This window comes from Rhinichthys klamathensis, unplaced genomic scaffold (assembly GCF_029890125.1).
Source record: "Rhinichthys klamathensis goyatoka isolate OS25496 unplaced genomic scaffold, OSU_Roscu_1.1 h1tg000046l_1, whole genome shotgun sequence".
Classification (NCBI taxonomy): Eukaryota; Metazoa; Chordata; class Actinopteri; order Cypriniformes; family Leuciscidae; genus Rhinichthys; species Rhinichthys klamathensis.
Window position 1 is genome coordinate 1,471,334 of NW_026606593.1, and position 21,917 is coordinate 1,493,250.

Sequence of the window (21,917 nt, forward strand, 5' to 3'; positions counted from 1 at the left end):
AAAAAGCTGCCTAAATGTAATGCCTTTGTCCAGCAATGTCAACATGTTTAATTGGTTGTAATGCTTGTCCTAAGAACATTTTCAATGCCTCTTCGTTCACATGGGTGTTAAATGAGTGTTTAGGGGGGATGGATGGAACGTTGCCATTTGGCAGATAGAAGCAAGTGTAAATATAATGTCGTTTCCTCCCATCTGTTTGCTTAATGGCCTCTGTGGGGTTAGAGATGTTTAGATTGTTTGACTCTGCTTAGTGTTAAGCTCATTCACTCGTTGCAAACGACCGACACATTTTCACCTTAAAACTATTCCCATCAAATCTGATCAAAGGTAAATCTTTCACATACAATATGATTCAGTGGTTAATCACCAAGAAAATGTTCACAATCAATCCAGAAGAGTCCTTTGTTTCCATTTTAATGGATTTTTGCTTTGAAAATGTGCACTCCGTGTGAATATGCTCACGCTCGTCCATAATGACAGTGAACAGCGACCTTCTTCATGCGTTTATGATGTTCATTAAAGCGTGCGTAAGAGCAACAGTAGGCCATCACTCCGGTTGAGAAATCAGAATTAAGAAAAATGTGCTTAATACTAAATTAAATTTTAAGTTTGCCCTCAAAACACTTGGAATTTCTTGCATGATGAGACTGGGCGCAGGTCATTGCCATTATATGGACGAGTGCAAACAGGACTTTTTTTATGTGTGTTACATTTCTCCATTTGTAGTCCGAATGAATTTTAATGTTTGGATGATTAAATATCTCTTTAACTCTTATAATAGACAGTTATGACTTTGTCAGTTGTAAATGATTTCTTAACCAATGATTTTCTGTGTCCCTCTCTTTCAGACTGGCAAATAGCGACGCTGATATTGTTGTTAGCCGGGGCATCTGTGACATTAGTGGCATTTCTTATCGCACTGATCTCTTTGTGTAAAGGCACACACAGAAGGCACTATCGTATGGTTGCAGTGTTCCTCTTCTCAGCAGGTAAGACTCACATTAACATCTTGCTGGAAAACAATGACTTTGGTCACAAGCCTTTAGCAGGAGAATTCTGGGAATGTGACCCTTGACCTCTAATCCCACGTTGACACCTGGCATAACATCCAATGAGCAAGTGGATAGTGCTAAGCACAAGCAGAACACAAAACATTTATTGTGTAAATGCCATTGGGTCCTGATGGTCACACCTGAGGTTATTAAATAGCTTTAGTCAGAAATTTCCTCAGCTTGTTTGTCTCTCTCGTGCCCACACACCAGAGGTGAGAGCAGTTCACACGAGTAAGTCTCAAGTCCCTGCCATCAAGTCTCGAGTCCAGTCTAAATCCGCAGTGCATACACATTAAGCATATCAAGTCAGTGGCTCAAACCAAGCAAGTCAAGTCGAGTCACAGTACCAAATAACAGAAACATGTATATAACCAATGAAAAGTATTAAAAAGAGCATGTGACTGAACCTTGTTACTGCATTGGCTCCTCAAATTGTCGGTCAGACCTCATAACTCCACGCACCTCTATCGTGAATGAAGTGCCGCACTCATTTTGTAGCGTCTCTGCTAGTTTGCAATGCAATAGTAAATGAACTGTTTCTTTGAATAAGTACAGAATTTTCTTTATTTAAGAAACCCCATATGTATATATATATATATACATAGGCTAATGTTGTATGTTTTTGAGGAGAAGAGTGTCTTTATTTAGCATTTGTTTAGCCAATACTGTCTTAAATAGCCAATGCAAAGCACTTCATCATTAATAACATGAAATTTTGGCTAAATGACAGAAAAAACTGAGTGCCCACATAGCTACAATAAACTTTGTAATATAACCCGTAAGTTGATGAAAACACAATGCTATGCACTTTCTGCCTCAGATGCAGCCATTCTAATGGCAAAACGCATATGTTCGACTTTCGCTACAGAAACCTCTTAACTCCATTTGAGCTTGATTTTGGTAGAATGTTAATAATAATGACACATGCAGGTGTCTGACCATATATAAAGCCACAATGTCAACTTTTACACCATATAGTGTTTAATTATAAATAAAAAAAGTCCTGAATTTCCTGAAAAGTTGGGGTTTTGGACAAGGTTTTCTGCCTGACAGTAGCGATTTGTTTAACTTCACATATTTATTTTCTGTGATTTATCACATACATGAAAGACAGAAATTAACTTTCCCATTAAGGGCCAATATTTGCTCTCTTAAATTGAATTCCAGGGTCTTTTTTTTTCTAACCATATTGAATGTATGCATCATCTTGGTGACATGAATGCATTTGCAATGCAATAACAACTGCATAAATAATGTTATGAGATTGTTTTAAATATAATTTTTTAATATAGAAATATTAAATTATGTAAAAAATGATACTTTAAAAAAAAAAGCAGTTGATCTACTTGGAATTGGTCGTCCAAGCAGAACCATCCCCCCCCCCCCCCCCCCCCCCCCACTGTTGCCATATAAAGATTGCAGAAGACTAATCTAAATGCAATTGATACCAAACTAATCAACTAAATAAGTTTAAAGTTAAAGTTTAAAAAATGATTGTGTATTTTTGTGCTTTTCATCAAACAATTTTTTATTTTTTTGAAAATCCACAGGAAACATGTTCTCATACAAACTATAAATGCTACATTTTATATTTGCGTCCAGTTGGGTTAAAAAATAATTGCTGTCAGGTCACACTCGGATCTCATTTTATCGAGTCTGTCTCGGGTCGGGGTTTTCTTAAAAAAAAAAAAAATGTATGCATGTTGTTTGGGTAAGTGGTTTGGGTACAGACCAAATCACAATCCAATTTCACTGTCTGGAAAACGACAGCATGAACATTCTGCACAATACATCCTTGGAATATACACTCACCGGCCACTTTATTAGGTACCCCATGCTAGTAACGGGTTGGACCCCCTTTTGCCTTCAGAACTGCCTCAATTCTTCGTGGCATAGATTCAACAAGGTGCTGGAAGCATTCCTCAGGGAGTTTGGTCCATATTGACATGATGGCATCACACAGTTGCCGCAGATTTGTCGGCTGCACATCCATGATGCGAATCTCCCGTTCCACCACATCCCAAAGATGCTCTATTGGGTTGAGATCTGGTGACTGTGGAGGCCATTTTAGTACAGTGAACTCATTGTCATGTTCAAGAAACCAATTTGAAATGATTAGAGCTTTGTGACATGGTGGAAGTAGCCATCAGAGGATGGGTACATGGTGGCCATAAAGGGATGGACATGGTCAGAAACAATGCTCAGGTAGGCCGTGGCATTTAAACGATGCCCAATTGGCACTAAGGGGCCTAAAGTGTGCCAGGAAAACATCCCCCACACCATTACACCACCACCACCAGCCTGCACAGTGGTAACAAGGCATGATGGTTCCATGTTCTCATTCTGTTTACGCCAAATTCTGACTCTAACATCTGAATGTCTCAACAGAAATCGAGACTCATCAGACCAGGCAACATTTTTCCAGTCTTCAACTGTTCAATTTTGGTGAGCTCTTGCAAATTGTAGCCTCTTTTTCCTATTTGTAGTGGAGATGAGTGGTACCCGGTGGAGTCTTCTGCTGTTGTAGCCCATCCGCCTCAAGGTTGTGCGTGTTGTGGCTTCACAAATGCTTTGCTGCATACCTCGGTTGTAACGAGTGGTTATTTCAGTCACTGTTGCCCTTGTATCAGCTCGAACCAGTCTGGCCATTCTCCTCTGACCTCTGGCATCAACAAGGCATTTCCGCCCACAGAACTGCCGCTCACTGGATGTTTTTTCTTTTTCGGACCATTCTCTGTAAACCCTAGAGATGGTTGTGCGTGAAAATCCCAGTAGATTAGCAGTTTCTGAAATACTCAGACCAGCCCTTCTGGCACCAACAATCATGCCACGTTCAAAGTCACTCAAATCACCTTTCTTCCCCATACTGATGCTCGGTTTGAACTGCAGGAGATTGTCTTGACCATGTCTACATGCCTAAATGCACTGAGTTGCCGCCATGTGATTGGCTGCTTAGAAATTAAGTGTTAACGAGCAGTTGGACAGGTGTACCTAATAAAGTGGCCGGTGAGTGTATGTTCCATGGAAGAAAGTTTAGAATGACATCAGGCTGAGTAAATGATGACAGAATGTTAATTTGTTTGGTGAATTATTCATTTAAACATGTATTTTAGCAATTAAAAGGGCAGAACAGAATCTGAGGGTTAAAGAAAGGTAGTATCATGTGAGAGAAATTCCTTCCTCTCTCTGTTTTTCCCACCAACCATTACTTAACGCATGAAAAAATGTTCCCTCACCAAAAGCCCCCCTCTCCCCTCCTCTCTTTTCCCAGACTTTCTCAATCAGGAGTCTGCTGTTCTCTCAGTTAGCTCTGGGTGGATTCTGGCAGTGTGAGGATTATCCTTATATGAGAGTACAGGGAAAAGATAGAGAGAGAATAGGGAGGTTAAGGATTTTAAAAGCTGCTTCTGGTGTGCCTTGAGCAACGTCTCCAGTGGCTTTGACTTCTAATGCCAGAAAATTACCTTCAGAAACAGCCGACTACATCAAATAAAATATGCTCTATATGAGAGCGCCAGCTCCCATGAAACCCTCACTAGCTATTATATCAGTGTGTGTGTGTGTGGATCTGAATTTGCACTTCAGGAATGCATGTTCCATGTGAGGAATCACATGCTGTTCCAGAACCTCCGTTAGTTTAATCGTAACAATGGGGTAATGGCACAGGGCAGGGGACATAAGCAATCTGATCTGAGGTCAGCACCCTGTTATACTCGCTAGTATAATTTTTTGCCCACAACAACAAAAGAACAAACCTTCAAGGTCATTAATACTTCATACCAGCTATGAAATGAAGTATTTCATTTAAAAATATTTGTACCCGAGGTTACATTGTATTTTGATGGTCCACTTTAGACATTCTACTAACTACAAGTAACTTTGCAACTACATGTCAACTAACTCTCATTAGACTGTTAGGGTTAAGAGGCGGTCACTCTACACTTTTCGTTCCATTGACTTCCATTCATTCAAATGCGTCAGACCACAAACGCAAGCTCAAGTTTCGCATTTCTCTGCGTTCCAAAGTTTACGTTTGGTAAAGACGCTGCAGAGCGTGTCGTCATATCACGACCGTTGCAGTGTCTGGAGACATTTTGCATGCTCAAAGTCTAGAGTGATCACAGCTTTAGGAATTAGTTCAGATTAGTAGAATAAGTTGACATGTAGTTGTAAAGTTACTTATAGTCAGTAGAATGTCTGTTGGGGAGCATCACAATAAAGTGTTAGCAGATGTTAAACAGACATTTTACTTGCACTCTAAAAAGAGTTAGTTGACATGTAGTTGCAAAGTTACTTATAGTTAGTAGAATATCTAAAGTGGAGCATCGAAAGAAAGTGTTACAGAAAAAAATAATTTAGTTAACAAAATAATAGTTTCGGTAACGCTTTATTTCCATGGTCCAACCTGAACTAACCTGTCGTCTCTAACTGAGATCCCAAACTTGGATTCTCTGCTTGATAAATATTGCTCTAATGATTATTTGCATCATATGATAGTTGTACTTTTTAAATATGTTTTCCCTTAAAGGGATACTCCACTTTTTTTTGGAAATAGGCTCATTTTACAACTCCCCCAGAGTTAAACTGTTGAGTTCTACCGTTTTTTAATCCATTCTGCCGGTCTCCGGTTCTGGCGGTACCACTTTTAGCATAGCTTAGCATACATCATTGAAGTGGACAAGACCATTACCATTAGCAAAAAAAAAATGACCAAAGTGTTTCGATATTTTTCCTATTTAAAACTTGACTCTTCTGTAGTTACATCGTGCACTAAGACCGACGGAAAATGTAATGTTGCGATTTTCTAGGCTGATATGGCTAGGAACTATACTCTCATTCCTGCGTAGTAATAAAAAAACTTTACTGCCGTACCATGAGAGCAGCAGGCGCAGGTACTTAGTCCCGGTCACGTTGGAAGTTACCGAGCTGGGGACTATTTTCAGGCGCTGCGTCATATCATTACGCCTGCTGCACTCATGGTACGGCAGTAAAGTTTCTTGATTATTACGCAGGAATGAGAGTATAGTTCCTAGCCATATCAGCCTAGAAAATCGCAACTTTACATTTTCCGTCGGTCTTAGTGCACGATGTAACTACAGAAGAGTCAAGTTTTAAATAGGAAAAATATCTAAATTCTTTGGTCATTTTTTTTTGAGAAATGCTAATGGTCTTGTCCACTTCAATGATGTATGCTAAGCTATGCTAAAAGTGGTACCGCCCGAACCGGAGATCGGCTGAATGGATTCAAAAACGGTAAAACTCAACAGTTTAACTCTGGGGGAGTTGTAAAATAAGCCTATTTCCAAAAAAAGTGGAGTATCCCTTTAAAATGGCTTTAGTGTAGTAGCAATAGCATAGCTAAAAGCTTGACTAAGTTTTCAGTAGTAGCTTCTTGAGAAAATACAGTTTTAAAGTAGCCTATATTACCCTGGTTTTAAGCATGGCTAATTAATGCAATTGCTGAAAATGTTATCCACCAACTGGCAAGTAACATTTTATGTACTCGTTGTTTTATTTACTCTCATTTGGCCTTTGGCAAGTATTAATTTTGGACCAGGAGTACAGCTGTTCTCAGTGGTACCAAACTCAGTTTACACATGCATCAGTGTTTGAAACGGCTGAGAAAAAAATGTTTCTACTTGCCAACAGTCTTTTGACATAATGTAAGACATATTTCCTCTTATGTAAGACCGTTCTCCTTATTGGTGCACGTAACGCTGTCTAGGAAAACAGAGTTTATGAAGGCATTGAGAGCATAGATGGAAAGATGAATTTAGTTATTTCAGTCTGATGAGAATAGAGTATACTCTTAAAAATAAAAGTTCCCAAAGAGGTTTTTTGCACCGATGCCATAGAAGAACCATTTTTGGTTCCCCAAAAAACCTTTCAGTGGACAGCTCTTAAAATAACTGTTTTTCTTATTGTTAAGAAAATGTAAAAAATCTAAAAGAACCATTTTCCACCATAAAGCACATTTTGTGGAATGGAAAAGTTTCATGGATGTTTAAGGTTCATGAAACCATCAATGCCATTAAAGAACTGTATTTTTAAGAGTGACGAATGAATCTGCCTGTATGGCGAATTGATACATTGTTTACTCCTGCTGTCCAGTCAACTTTTCCATGTCTCTCTCTCATACTCCCCATCTCCTAACTTGTTAAAGCCGTAGACTAGTGCAGTGGTTTTCAATCCTGGTCCTGGGGACTCTCTGCACATTTTGTCAACCTTAAAGGGTTAGTTCAACCAAAAATGAAAATTAGCTCATAATTTACTCGCCCTCAAGTCATCCTAGGTGTACATGACATTCTTCTTTCAGCGTTCGTCATTGCGTTGTGCGTCGGGTCAGGGCTTAATCTTCCACCGTAAATCAATGTGTCTGTCAGAAGCTAGTGATTAAATATTATAGAGTTTTAAATATGGATATTTTTCTTACACAAGTGCATGGCTTCACTTAGGAAGGCCTTTATTAACCCCCTGGAGCCATATGGATTACTTTTATTATGGATGGATGCACATTTTTTGGGCTTCAAATTTTCTCCAGCCATTCACTCTCATTATAAAGACATTTTTTAATATAACTCCGATTGTATTCGTCTGAAAGAAGAATGTCATACACCTAGGATGGCTTCAGGGTGAGTAAATCTCATGGGCTAATTTTCATTTTTGGGTGAACTGTCCCTTTAAAGTCTTTTGCACATTTTAGAAGCTCTTCTTGAGTTCTCATCTGGTAAAAAAAAACATAATTTGTACACACATACATTGAGCACGTTTAGCACATCACACAGCATTGTTTTGGATGATCGGTAAGCTTATCGCGTTGCTCAAGAGCTTATTACCCTCCTCCATCCCCAGCTCCTCTCGTCCAGTCAGGATTTGGCCTTCTGATTCCCCTTCGAATCAGACTAATTCTCGAATAATGTTGTACATTAAAATGATTGAGCATTAATGATATCTGCAATACATTCATGTTGGTTCTGTTCTGTTTACCCTAAGGGGGGTTATCGCTGCTCTCCCTGCTCTTATCCATGCGAGTTCTTTCCTAGAACAGAACCATACCACCAGTCCAAACTTTATGCTAATTATTTGCCAATCATCTTTGACGATAGTGGTCCTGACAAAATTGTGGAACTGTTTTCTTTTTGTTTGAAGTAAAATGCTAAACTGTCCATAATGAACACAGACAGTGTTCATGCACTGTATTGCATTAGAAAGTCAAATGTTTTTAATATAAACTATTTTTCCCCAATTTTTGTGCCATGACTGTGGGGGTGAAAACATTTATGACGTAGCCATGCGCATTTACCACACCACCTCATTCTAGAGTTTAATGCGGAAGAGGACTCTAGCCTACAAGCCTCAGAAGGACTGGTATAGGAAGGACTTCTAACTGAGAAGCACCTAAAATGTAGCCTGGCAAGCCAGACCTACATCAAGATGTTAGGTCTGGGAACTCACAATTGGCATGCCTCAATCCGAGGGGCGGGATAAACAGTTGTCTTTCAAAATCCCTCGGCACGCAATAGGATAGCGCTACAACCAACCAGAGCAAGAACGGCTGTGGATGAGTGAGTCCCATGCGTTTTCCCACCAGCGGAGCTAGTTGGTATATTGAACTTTTGTCGTATCTGGTCGTCAAAACTCCGAACACATCTTCCTTTTTTAAGAATGACTTAAGTGACGTTGTCTTAACTCCAAGTCCTCCAGAGTCGCGGCCAAAGCCGATTCAAAAGACCGCTGTTCGCCAGCAGCATCTTCTTTGTTTTCAAGTAGCAGGGAAATCACCTATGGAAATCACGCGGAACCGTCACAACTCTGCCGTCATTGTTAAGCCCGCCCACCAACTATACATGATGTGATTGGCCTGACCAGAGTTTGGTTTTTCCAGCTCGCAAGCCAACGGAGAGTTGCTAGACCACACTGGCTGCAAAATAATTTTTGCTGCCGCTAGGGTGCGTCTAGATTTCTAGGCTACCTAAAATGTGCAGAGCGATGGGTTCCTGGGACCAGGGTTGAAAACCACAGGACTTGTAGCCAGTGCACATGCTCAGACAGGATGAACAGTGATGCTTATATGGAAAACGTGTAATCCCCATCTCAATGGTTTTCTGTATAAAGGCCAATTCACACTGCACCGGCAGACAGCAACAGACACTTCGTCAGGGTTGGTCGGATCAGTGTGTTACCCCTGTCAGCATCTGTCGGCTCTCTTTTTTGCTAATCAAACATGTTGAATCACCGTTTGTTGGTCTTTGAATGTCTGAGAAGTGACGCTCTGTAATCTGGTGACTGTCGGCATTGGTCTGAGTCTGTCGGCGCAGTGTAAATTGGCCTTTTATACTGTAAATATAAAATACTTAAAGGCCAAAAAAAGATATTTATCAGCATTTATTAATTTTGTATAATTGTTTTTGAATATATTATGAATGTAATTTATCTTGCTTGTCTAAAATTCAAGTATAAATACACTACAGTGAAAAAAATGAGACATTCGGTTGGTATGTTGTGACTGTGAATGTTGTTCCGGCTGCATTTTCTTCACCAGCTGTAATTGCTTTCCGGCCTTATGTGGATAAAAGTCTACTTATGGAGCCATGCAGGGAGGGTCATTAAAGATGTGTGTGTGTGTGTGTGTGGTTGCAGATGTATGATGTCACATGAACATGGAACAGCCAGGGAGATGTACTCAGTTGAAATACAAATGTACTGTTTAAACACATAAAATGCATCAGAAAGTCAACATTTCCAGGTGCGTTAAATATTTTAAACCTAGACTAGAAGTGTTTTCATTTGTCTCATTTCTGCTATTTTTCATTCATGACTGTGTTCAGCACCTTGTGTCCTTTACTTTATTCACTCCACCCACACACTCATTAACTTACTACATGCCTAACTTACTTTCTCTTACACACAAAAGTATATCTGCTCTACAGTAGCTAAAATACACACACACACACACACACACACACACACACACACACACACACACACACACACACACACACACACACACACACACACACACCAATGGGACCATACTGTAAGGTGTTACCGGCAAGGTTTTAGTATGCCTTCATGTGCTGTTCTGAATCTGAACGGGATAGATTGAGTTGTATCCAACCCAGACAAACGTAACCATGACGTTTATGTAAACAAATTTTTATTGTTATACTTTTGTCCTGATTATTTCTGTAAACTCTACTGGTGAATTGAGCTGTTTCTCCCAAGGTTTTTTTCTCCATTCTGTCACCTGATGGAGTTTTGGTTCCTTACCACTGTTGCCTTGGCTTTTGGCTTGCTTAGTTGGGGACATTTAATATTCAACAATATTATTGATCTGCCTTACTTAAGGTGGACGTTGACGCAATTTTCTTCTAGAAACAAACTTTGTTGTATTATTTTCATGTTATCACTGTGAAGCTGCTTTGATACAATATGTATTGTAAAAAGCGCTATATAAATAAAGGTGACTTGACTTGACTTGACTGAATCATGGTCAGCTCAGCATCCTTTCACAGCATTTATGTTAGTTGGTGGTGTGACATTTCCTCTTCATTCATTGTGTAATCTCCCTTAAGACGACATGTGAAGTCACAAGCCACTGTTGTTGAATAGAACATATCCCAGAACATTTTAGTCAGAACATTTGACTCACAAACCTTATCCCTTCCCTTTTTGGAAAAACAGGATGCGAATGAAAGTGCGTATATTTCTGGAGGAACAACATCACACATAGAGGAATGTGTCCCATAACAGTTTCAGCATTCCATGCATTTATGGGGGAAGTGAAGTTGGGCTTTAATATCCTGTTCTGATATAAAATGTGAGGTAAATATCCTCAAAAGCGTGATACTGATCTCTCGGTTCCTTTTCCTGTGGTACAGCGTCAGTGGGTGGGGAATGATCTCCATTTAGATAACTGACATCCATGAATGAATTGAAACGTACTGTTCTCTACAGGTCTTTTTTTTAAGTTCACCCTTGTTATGAACAGGTTATGACCATATGATTTAAATATTATTATAAGTACCATAGATTATTATGGTTTTTATTTGATTTTGGTCAACGTTTTCTTCAGACACTAGAATGAGTCTTACTAATTTGATTTGCAATTCAACTTCCCAACCTTGAAATTGTTTTACTTTCCCTTAACTGCTTTTCAAATGTTTTAACTGTATGTGACAGCTGTTCCGTGGCAGGTATTTTTTACAATCTCATTTATATTCTATTAACTGTCTCCAACAAAACGTCAACCTTACAAATGTTGGCAAATCCATTAACTAGTTCTTCATTCTTATACTGCCTGGGGACTTATTACAGTTTTTTTCAATTGTTTACACGCAATTTTGAAAACCGGGTTCTTTTTTTCAAAATATAATCACAATTATCCAAACACCACACTCAATTTGCATAATTCCTAGATTGTTTGCAAAATGACACACTTCTGTCAAAACATACACACTTCAGTCAAAAGATATACACATATTTGTGAAAATGCTATTAGTTTTCATTTAACCAACACAGTCCTCAATGATCAGACAATATTGCAGCCAGTTTCACACGGCTGTGATAAATAAAAAACACATTTGTAAAAAAACTATTTTTAGGAAATAGCATGTGCTAGATTTTTGGCCAGACATTGTTATGTAAGAGATTATTTAGATGAAAAAAAAAAAATAGTGACAAACCCACAACATTCTTCATGATTAGTTTGAGATATAGGGAGAATGTACACAAACAGGCCTACTATAAACTTGCCAAGCACTGCACAACACTGATTTCTGCAGACTCATATTTCAAGTATTTATTTACAGTATTTCTTACCATAATCAGTTACAGTAATCAACCAACAAAGAAATCAATGAAAAAAATAAAATCTGTAGACAAATAAAAATTACTGCATGAAGTACAACAGTTTGACTACATACAGTTTGATAAAAACTACTGTAAAAGCAACAAGAATACTGTAACTATTCAGTTACAGTATCAACCAGAGATTTGGTTGATCTCTTTGTCCAGCTTCCATCAGTGTCAGTCCATTGTTGATAACATGGTCAATAAGTGTTGCACGTATTTCTTGAGTCAAATTTGGTCCTCGTCTTCTTTGTTCAGGTTCTATCAACTCTTCAAGTCCTTCTCTACCTCTTCCTCTACCTAGGGCTCTTCCTCTATCTCCTTCTCCTCTTCCTCTATCTCCTTCTTCTCCTCTTCCTCTACCTGGGCCTCCTCCTCTACCTCCTTCACCTCTTCCTCTACCTCCTTCTCCTCCTCCTCTACCTCCTTCACCTCTTCCTCTACCTCCTTCTCCTCTTCCTCTACCTCCTTCACCTCCTCTTTGAGCTCCCCCTCTTATTCTCACTCTTCTTCTTCTTCTTCTTCTTCTTCTTCTTCTAGCTCCTTCCATTTTTGTTGAAGACAGGTGAACTTGAAGACAGGTGAACCTGCTGCCTTTTATAGCACACCTGAGTGCTGCGTTTTCAAATTAGCACATGTGTGCTTCCACACCTGGTGGATGTGCATATCCAATTCATTCATTAGTGTGGTCAATGGCAAACCGGGGCTTTGTAATGACAAGGAAGTAACCTCACAATCCTTATCTGTGTCTAAGGTGTGAAAATGTGTGTAGAGTTTTACAAATTACTGTGTGTAATGTTTTGCAAAAAGGGTGAAGCTGACAACGTGCTTACAATTGTGCAAATCTAGGCTGGTGTTTTGCTCCTTGAGTGTAAGGTTTTGCTAATAGTGGGAAAGTTTTAATTTTAGTGTGTAAGCAATTGAAAAAAACTGTAAAAACCCGTGCGCCCTTATTACTGGAAATGTCATAAAGCCAGACAGTCGGATTGGAACTTGAATTTTTGTGTGTAGTGTGTATCAGACAATGAATAAATTAGTCCGAGACCAAGACCTTTGGAATAGGATAGTTCCCGTTTGTTTGGCTTGGAATGTTGGGATGTCCACTCAACCCCTTCAAAGAATGTCAATGTAATTTCTTATTAGAAACATGAAGACCATGTGGTTTTTTTGTTGTTACATTACAGTCTCCTATCTCAGCTTAATACGCAGAGTCTTTAAGTGAGCCAATTGCAGATTGATTCACTGAGTTTCTGTGGCGCTTTCAAGACATTTCTCTGGGATGCATCTCCTGTACAACAACGTAACTCACTGCTTAACCACCATAGTGTAAGGGGTATACAGTCAAAGACCCAGAACCCGATATGAAGAATGAAGACCCGGAGTCAGAATTATAAAAAATTAAAGAAAAGTTTTACTGAAGATAGTTTGCATTCTCATCAGCAGAAGTCAGCTTCAAGACTCACATAGGAGTTCGTAGGCCGCCCCGCTTACAGTTACAAAGATCACAGCAGTTATACCATTTCCAAGGTCTAAGCTACGTCATTGCTTACAGGTTGAATGATTCTCATTGGCTAAGAAACATTAAGAGCCTAAACAATTTAACACATGTGAGGAGATAGGGGTGCCTATCGCCATTAGTAAAGATAGTTGTCGTCCACTCATTGGATTTAGGTCTGTGGTGGCCTCGCAGGTTAGAGAAGGGCGCCGGGGTGTCTGGTCCGACCGTCCAGAACCTACATAGAATGTCATACGCACACACACACAAATAACAGACACTAGCAAATAACAGCTCCCATCAAGGCTGAAGAGAGTCTGAGCTCCTTATTATCAGTTAAGTATACCAAAACATAATGCTAAAACCTTCACTCATTTAGGAGAAAAACAGATCACTGGCATTTACTCCCAAGGAAGGAAATACACTGGAAAGAATACATTTTAATACAACAATTAAAGTTTGATAGTAACGCTCAATATAGCTTGACTATATGTCCAGCGAAGAATCATATGTGCCCACGCTGCCTTTAGGACCCTCTAACCTTTCTACTGATCCCAGAGAAAGAGACAAACGGCCTTGTGGGTTACGTGGCCTTCGTGTCCTGCGTGTACTACGTGCAATCTCAAAGTAAGATTGGAAGGCACCTAAAAGAAACTGGTTACTTGCATCCATGCATTTAAGAAAATATAATTTCACAGGCACAAGAATATAAAAATTATTATGTGATAATGAATATATTTGATTATTGATTTTTATAAAGGAAGTATATAACCATTCAAAATGATATATGATTATATATGTATTTGAAGAGGCAAGGGATTTTGACCAACCCTTCAGTCCCCCGTTTTAGACCAATGTGGGGTCCAATACCGCCACGTCTGGTCTAACCAGTGAGATCACTACGGAAGGGAGGAGTGGTGACGCATGCTCCCCTGATGGGTCACACTTGTCTCTTCACCTCGTCATGGACATGCTGGATACTAAAAATTCCAGTCCCCATTAAGAGGCTCTCCCACCTTCCACTCACAACAGGACATCAATGTCATTCTTCCTCAGTTTATCAGTCAGGTTAAAATTTTTATAAAACACATAACTGATTACGAAACAAGTACATATTTTTTCTTTGGAAGCCAGGCTAAATAAGCAAGCACTATTGCTGTATTCCTACTAGCATGGGCTAGATCCACAGTCACTACTCAGATCCTAAATAAAGACATTGTCTATAATCATGAATACCAGAATATATGCACTAGTTTTTTTTTATTTATAAAATTATGATTTCCAAATCCTTTTATTATAAACAAAGTTGGATGGTTAATCCATTATTTTCACTACCCCTTTTATAGACCCTTTAGGTTCAAAACACAATGGTTGTCTAACTAAAAATAAACAACAAACAAATAAAATATTAATAATTAAGGCCCATAATAACCGATGTAAGCACCTTAAGTCTTTACTGAAATCATCCTTCAGTTTACGGTCACATAGCATGTACCATTTTAATTGTATAACATCTTATACCCTTTTTTGTTTGTTTCAAAAATAGAAATAAAATAAAACAAATTCACATCATCATTTCAGTATTTATTTTACCACTAAAATATAGAATCGTTCCCCATTTTGCTTAATAAAGCTTTTGTTCATTCCTTATCCTTATATCACTTGAATCCCTGTCAATCATACAATGTCTAACCCTAACCTTTTTCATACCATTTAAACTTAATTTGACTTCCATAAATCCTATCAGAAATTGTATTTTCATAACATACATTTTTTTCTACTATATTTCTTCCATCTTGCCCTACATGCCAGTTCCTTCTGCATCCGAGTCTCTCACCACTGTCAGCCTAGTGACACTTAAAGTTCCCTCGTTAGGGGAATCATGGTATTTTATTAATTCTTCAATACTCTTGTTTTCTTATCATTAACTTCAACTTTATTTTTCATTATAACTACTTCTCACAGTATTTGTCTCAGTTCCACTTATCTTTACAGTTTTACAGAAACCAAAATATTATGTTACTCAGATCCCAGCCCACAGCCATATAGCTGCTTTCTCTTTTTACCTTTATTAAATTGTAGTTTTCTTAGACATCTAATGTCATACATACATTTAAGGGATTGAGAAATAAAACCTTTTCTTTTTAGAAGTTATATTCACTCCTTCTTTGTTCGCCCTCCGGCCTTTCAATAAAAATGAGGGAGCTCACTCTGGATAATTTGGATAGTGACTTAGCCAATGTGTCACTTTGTCTCTCTGCCGTCAAGTCTATATATATATATTTTTTTTTCCTACGTTTATCCTTATGATCCCACCTAGTTGTCTATTTAAATTTAGACCCTCAGTTGAATTTAGACAAGAGTTTTACCCCAGAATGGACGGCAATCTTCTTTACAATTCCAATTTATATAAAATACTAATCCAGAGAGTAATTCAGTTCAATATCATAAATGACAAAAGCATTCATAATTACCAATAGCAGACAGAGCTGGAAAACCACTCCAATTAAAGCTCGTCCCATGTTCTGCATTGTCTTTTCATCAGATTGACTTAGAATTATCAACTTTTCTAAAGTTGGTCATTTCACTTAACCCATCTGTAATGATAAAACACTAATTCCAGAGGTTAATGACACAATATCCTCAAAATCAGGAAATAATAGTACCCCAAACTAATACATACAAGACATAAAGTGCTGTCACCATCATACGCACTCATACTAGACACACATATGTTAACTGTTCATTTTCAATGTTAATTTTTCTTTATATTATTGCTAAAAGATTTAAATTTTAAATAAGATTTTAAACTTCCCATTTTCCGGTAGCTTCTACCTTATTTTACATGGTCTCCCAACCAGTTTCAAAGCATGTCTTGTTCATTATTCATTAGAATTTAACAAGGTCAGCTGGGTTGTTTTGTTTCATTATCATTATTTTGCTTCAGCTTGCTCTAGCAGGCCAATAACAGAAAGACAGACACAGTTACCATCCCTTCCTCCGCTCAAGCAGTCTCTCTCACTATAAACAAATAATTTTTTCACCAGCCTCCTAAGGCTGTAACTTAGTCAAAATTTGTATTCATTACAATAACCTTTGACCATTCACCTTTGTCATCCAGACTTTCCTTAAATCAAAAGCTGTCTTCATCTTTAGCCACCACCATGTCTAACGACCTTCAAGAGTTAAAACTATGTTATAACATATTAGTTCAAAATCAACTATGATTTTCCTTGCCCGTAAGGCAACCAGTACATAAAAAGTTTTGCTACTGTCTCCACAACAACTAATGGGAATCACTTCATGGCCTCAGCTGGTTCTTGAAAGCCCACTCCTGTTAGCCCTTTATCTATAATCTCCATCAGGGTGTTTTCCCCTGGCATATTTGCAGACGCTTGTCACAATAAAAAAACAAGCCATACAATGAATGCGGTTTCTGGTGATTGGTATTAGAGGAACACTCACGTTTCGGGGTCAGACTGTCTGTAACTCCTCACAGCTCATCCGCCCTAACGATAAAGGATGCTGCTGGCCTCACAGTCATCCGCTCCACTCTCATACCTTTCTCACATAAACACCTCCATCTTGAGATGCCCAGTGACTTTACGTGATCCACTCTGGCTTGGGTTGCCCCCTGTCTGGCCAATAGAAGGTCTTACCCGTCATTGAGTAGCCACTCGTGCCCACTGGTGACCGCTCTTTCCCATCACAGGCTGTTTGCTTCAACAGAACTCAGCTGTTTTCTAGAGCTTAGGAAAGGCACGTTCAAGAGTCACCAGAGCCATTCGGATTGCCTAATAGTGTTCACATAGGGAGACAGGTCAAAAACAACAGTATTTAATCACTTAAATCCATTAACTATCTTAAAAGCAGCAACCTAGCTACTTGGATTATACTCAGTGAATTTAGATCACAACCGTACATTCAGTGTACATTTCCGTCGGCCCCTCCCCCGTTTCATGGTGGGGACTAAGATCAGACAAAGAAGTTACTGGTCCTAAATTAACCTAATCAAAATGTCATCTCTATCTGTATTATTATTTTAAATACTTCTTTAAAGTCATTCAGTTTTATTTTTAAAACATCTCTGTGTCTATGATCCTTCAACTGAAACACTGTGCTTTACACATTATCACAGATACCAGCTTTTAGCTGACTCATTGAATGAGAGAGACTCTGAGACTCTATTGGATGGTACACTGCTCTCTCATATACTTCTAACATCAAACATTTATCTATCATCTTTTAACTCTATCCCAGCTTAAGGCATCTTTGCCAGAAATTACATACGGTTTCAAATAAACATATTATTTATATTTGTCTTTTGCCCACACATCAGGAAATTTAGGCATTACAAATTTCCACTCAGATTGAGTCTGTTGCACTGGCAGTTTCAGCCACAGCACACATCAGATTCAGATAAGCAAACTGTTTCCTTACAGCCAATAACAAACTTATCTTTTGAAAGCAAAACATCAGCTTCTAGTTCTTTCATGGTCAACTTTTCAAGCTGTTTGTTTAATCAGCATTTAGCAACTGTTAATCCAGTACGGCTTCTGCTTATTTGTTCTTACATAATGGTAATTATTCTAGTTCTCAATAACATTTCACATTTCTCAATCTCAATTTTAGTTGTCAAGTTCTCAATTACCATAACTTAATATTTGACTTAAGTTTTCTCTTGGAGTTTATCAATCTCCAATTAGGATTCACACTAAGTTTGAGGCAAGCACTCTCTGCTTGTGATACTTTTGCAGTTATTGTAAATCATCTGTGAGATTAGTCTCTCTATATCATCTAAAACCTTTTTAAAAATTTTAATGGCAACACAATCATCCTTTTAGTTACTTTGATATATTCTGCAACTCACATTTGTTGGAGTCATTCATTTTACATCAACCTGTATTCATCAATACACTTATAAAAATTAGTATTATAGATCTTTTCTTCAAAAGGATTCACTTTAAGACTTCAATCTTTTGACCTTGTTTTATCTCTTGTTCTTTCTCAGACGACAACTTTAATATCGTCATATAAACACTGATCTACTTTCAAACTCACATTATTACCAGAAATGTGTCACGTGTTAAATGGCCCTACTGACCACAATCAAGACACTCTCTGTCATCTGGTGAATTTGTTTCAGCCTCAACTACAGCATCACACCCTTGAAACAGTGTGTCCCATTCAGGAATGCAAACAGAGCTACTGATTAAGCAGTTCTCTGTATTCTTTTACAGTCCACCAGTGGCTGATTTAATCATAATAGCCCAATCATAATCTTCATCATTATTATTGGCAGAACATTAATTTTCATAAGCTGCAAAATATTGTTTTCACAAAGTGTCTGTTTAACTTTAGTCGCTTGTCCAGGGAAATTATCCCTGACCCAGAATTTCTTTCACTTGCTTCTTGTAATCATCGTAAGCAATACGAGGCTAAACATTTTAATTTTTCAGTTTCTTTGTTTGGTTGTAGCCAGTCAAGTTGTTTAAATTTCCAATCAGAATCAAAATCCTGACTACCATTTACTTAATCATTTCTGCAAATTTATTTAAAGTGAGGGCTTTAGAGCACAGCTGCTTACAGCGTTTGCTTTTCCTGACTCACTATTTGTTTCAGGACTCTTCAGGTTACTGATTAAGTTATTACATTTTTCTGCCATATCTTAATCATGGTTCATACTCACCTGAAGTTATTGCAGAAATGGAGGCGGCGATCTTTGAACAACACAGCTTGGCTTCTGCGTGATGAAACTGCAAAGTATACTCCAAAATCACAGTTACATATACTGGTCCATGCCAATTTGGGTCACAACTTTTTAAATTTTTCTCTCGGAATTGTTCCTGATGCATCCCTGGCAAACAACCCTATTATTGTTAGTATCCCTAACTGCCTGATTCACTTCACTAAGTTCGGGGATCCCCTATCTGAGATGGAAGAGATTGAGCAGGTTTACGGTGCCACTGGACCTCTAGCCCAGGGACGTGCCCTGCTGGGGTGGTGCTACACCAGTAATGCCCAGCGGGGCCCCCACAGAGCACGCTTCGCTTGCGCTGTCTGCTGCCGTTACCCTTAACGACGCTCTCAGCGACTTCTTATACTGTCAGTAGTATAATTAACTTACTCCTTCACTCGCCTCATCGGAGTGAAGCTTCACTCGCCTCATCGGAGTGAAGCTCTCCCGCTCTCCTTCAAAATCTCTTCCAGTCAGACAGCCCTAACAATTAACAAAAGCTTACTACCTTGTTTGTTGATTTGCCAGGGGTGTCACCGAGAATAATTGCCAGCGCATCCTCCACCATAACTGTAAGGGGTATACAGTCAAAGACCCAGAACCCGATATGAAGAATGAAGACCCGGAGTCAGAATTATAAAAAATTAAAGAAAAGTTTTACTGAAGATAGTTTGCATTCTCATCAGCAGAAGTCAGCTTCAAGACTCACATAGGAGTTCGTAGGCCGCCCCGCTTACAGTTACAAAGATCACAGCAGTTATACCATTTCCAAGGTCTAAGCTACGTCATTGCTTACAGGTTGAATGATTCTCATTGGCTAAGAAACATTAAGAGCCTAAACAATTTAACACATGTGAGGAGATAGGGGTGCCTATCGCCATTAGTAAAGATAGTTGTCGTCCACTCATTGGATTTAGGTCTGTGGTGGCCTCGCAGGTTAGAGAAGGGCGCCGGGGTGTCTGGTCCGACCGTCCAGAACCTACATAGAATGTCATACGCACACACACACACAAATAACAGACACTAGCAAATAACAGCTCCCATCAAGGCTGAAGAGAGTCTGAGCTCCTTATTATCAGTTAAGTATACCAAAACATAATGCTAAAACCTTCACTCATTTAGGAGAAAAACAGATCACTGGCATTTACTCCCAAGGAAGGAAATACACTGGAAAGAATACATTTTAATACAACAATTAAAGTTTGATAGTAACGCTCAATATAGCTTGACTATATGTCCAGCGAAGAATCATATGTGCCCACGCTGCCTTTAGGACCCTCTAACCTTTCTACTGATCCCAGAGAAAGAGACAAACGGCCTTGTGGGTTACGTGGCCTTCGTGTCCTGCGTGTACTACGTGCAATCTCAAAGTAAGATTGGAAGGCACCTAAAAGAAACTGGTTACTTGCATCCATGCATTTAAGAAAATATAATTTCACAGGCACAAGAATATAAAAATTATTATGTGATAATGAATATATTTGATTATTGATTTTTATAAAGGAAGTATATAACCATTCAAAATGATATATGATTATATATGTATTTGAAGAGGCAAGGGATTTTGACCAACCCTTCAATAGTATGATTCATTTGTGGAGAAGTGCTAGTCAATGTTTTCCAAAACCGTTGTCATTGGTTCAAGAGTTTAAAACTGTCATTAATGATGTCGTGCTGGTGCTGAAGTAATAACTTCACACACACTTTATATTAAATGCCTTTTAAAAGTATGTACTAACATTTAAAGTAATCATTTGATACAATGATTAATTGTTTACATTTTATGTACAGTGAAAAAACTATTTTCACTCAGAATTTGCTAGTAAATTTCACAAGTAATTACAAAGAAACCGCAAATAATACATTGAATTAAATGTGAAATTTTGAAGTAGAAAGATTGAAACAGAACTTTCTTGTGAAACGTACTCCAATAATCTTATAAATCTTATAATCAATATAGTTTTATTTACAACTTTGAAAACAAATTTTCTCACAATGCATTTAAATTGCTCTATATATTTAAGAATTCCTGCATGTAATTACAAGTTGTACCCCTAATATAAAGTGTGAACTGCTAATTAATCAAGTATTAATTTCAGATTATTATAACTCATTTATAGCAGAAATTTGCACAAGGAAAAAAAGATGAGAAATTCCCATTTGCGTGCACATTGTATGAGCTGTATGTACTCCGAGATGAACTCTTTACGGATGTTTGTTGGAACTATGATTTTGGGATCATCTGAATCTTTGACCTATGTTGGTAATGCTGTAACTTGTGACCAGAGTTGGCTAATGATGCTTTTTGGGAATGCAGCCCGACACAACAACATTGGCTCAACCTATAAATTTGGTTGAAGGGCGTTCTGTTTGGTCATGCAGCACAGATGTGTGCAGATGAATCAAGTTATCTTGTTGATTTTGAAAGCTGTGTGTTATTCTGAGATTGGGTTTTGTTATAGTCTGTGGTTTTATTAGCATATTTATATGAAACAAATTCATAGGAGCTTAACGGTATATTACTCAGCAGCACCAAGAAGCTGTTTCAGTCTCGCACAAAGCAGAGGAGTGTGAGGAGAGCCTGAGGGAATGAGCCTCTCTCTCTCTCTCTCTCTCTCTCTCTCTGTGTGTGTGTGTGTGTGTGTGTCACGCTGGCAGGTCTTCTACACACACTGTGCCAGACCCTGCAGCATGGTAGCATGCACAATTTCTCTCATTAATTTGTTGTTTACAGAGGGGGACTTGCTAACTCAAACAGGATTGCTTTGAGTTCTGTCCTCTG

At 38.5% G+C, this 21,917-nt stretch overlaps 1 protein-coding gene across 1 annotated transcript in view; it reads left to right on the forward strand.

Moving 5' to 3' along the window:
- Positions 1-21,917, forward strand: part of LOC130082487 (transmembrane protein 47-like) — a 38,372-nt gene that overhangs the window by 14,382 nt on the left and 2,073 nt on the right. The window contains exon 2 of the mRNA XM_056247339.1: positions 849-989. Coding sequence (XP_056103314.1) covers positions 849-989 — 141 coding nt within the window. The remainder of the gene's footprint in view (positions 1-848; positions 990-21,917) is intronic.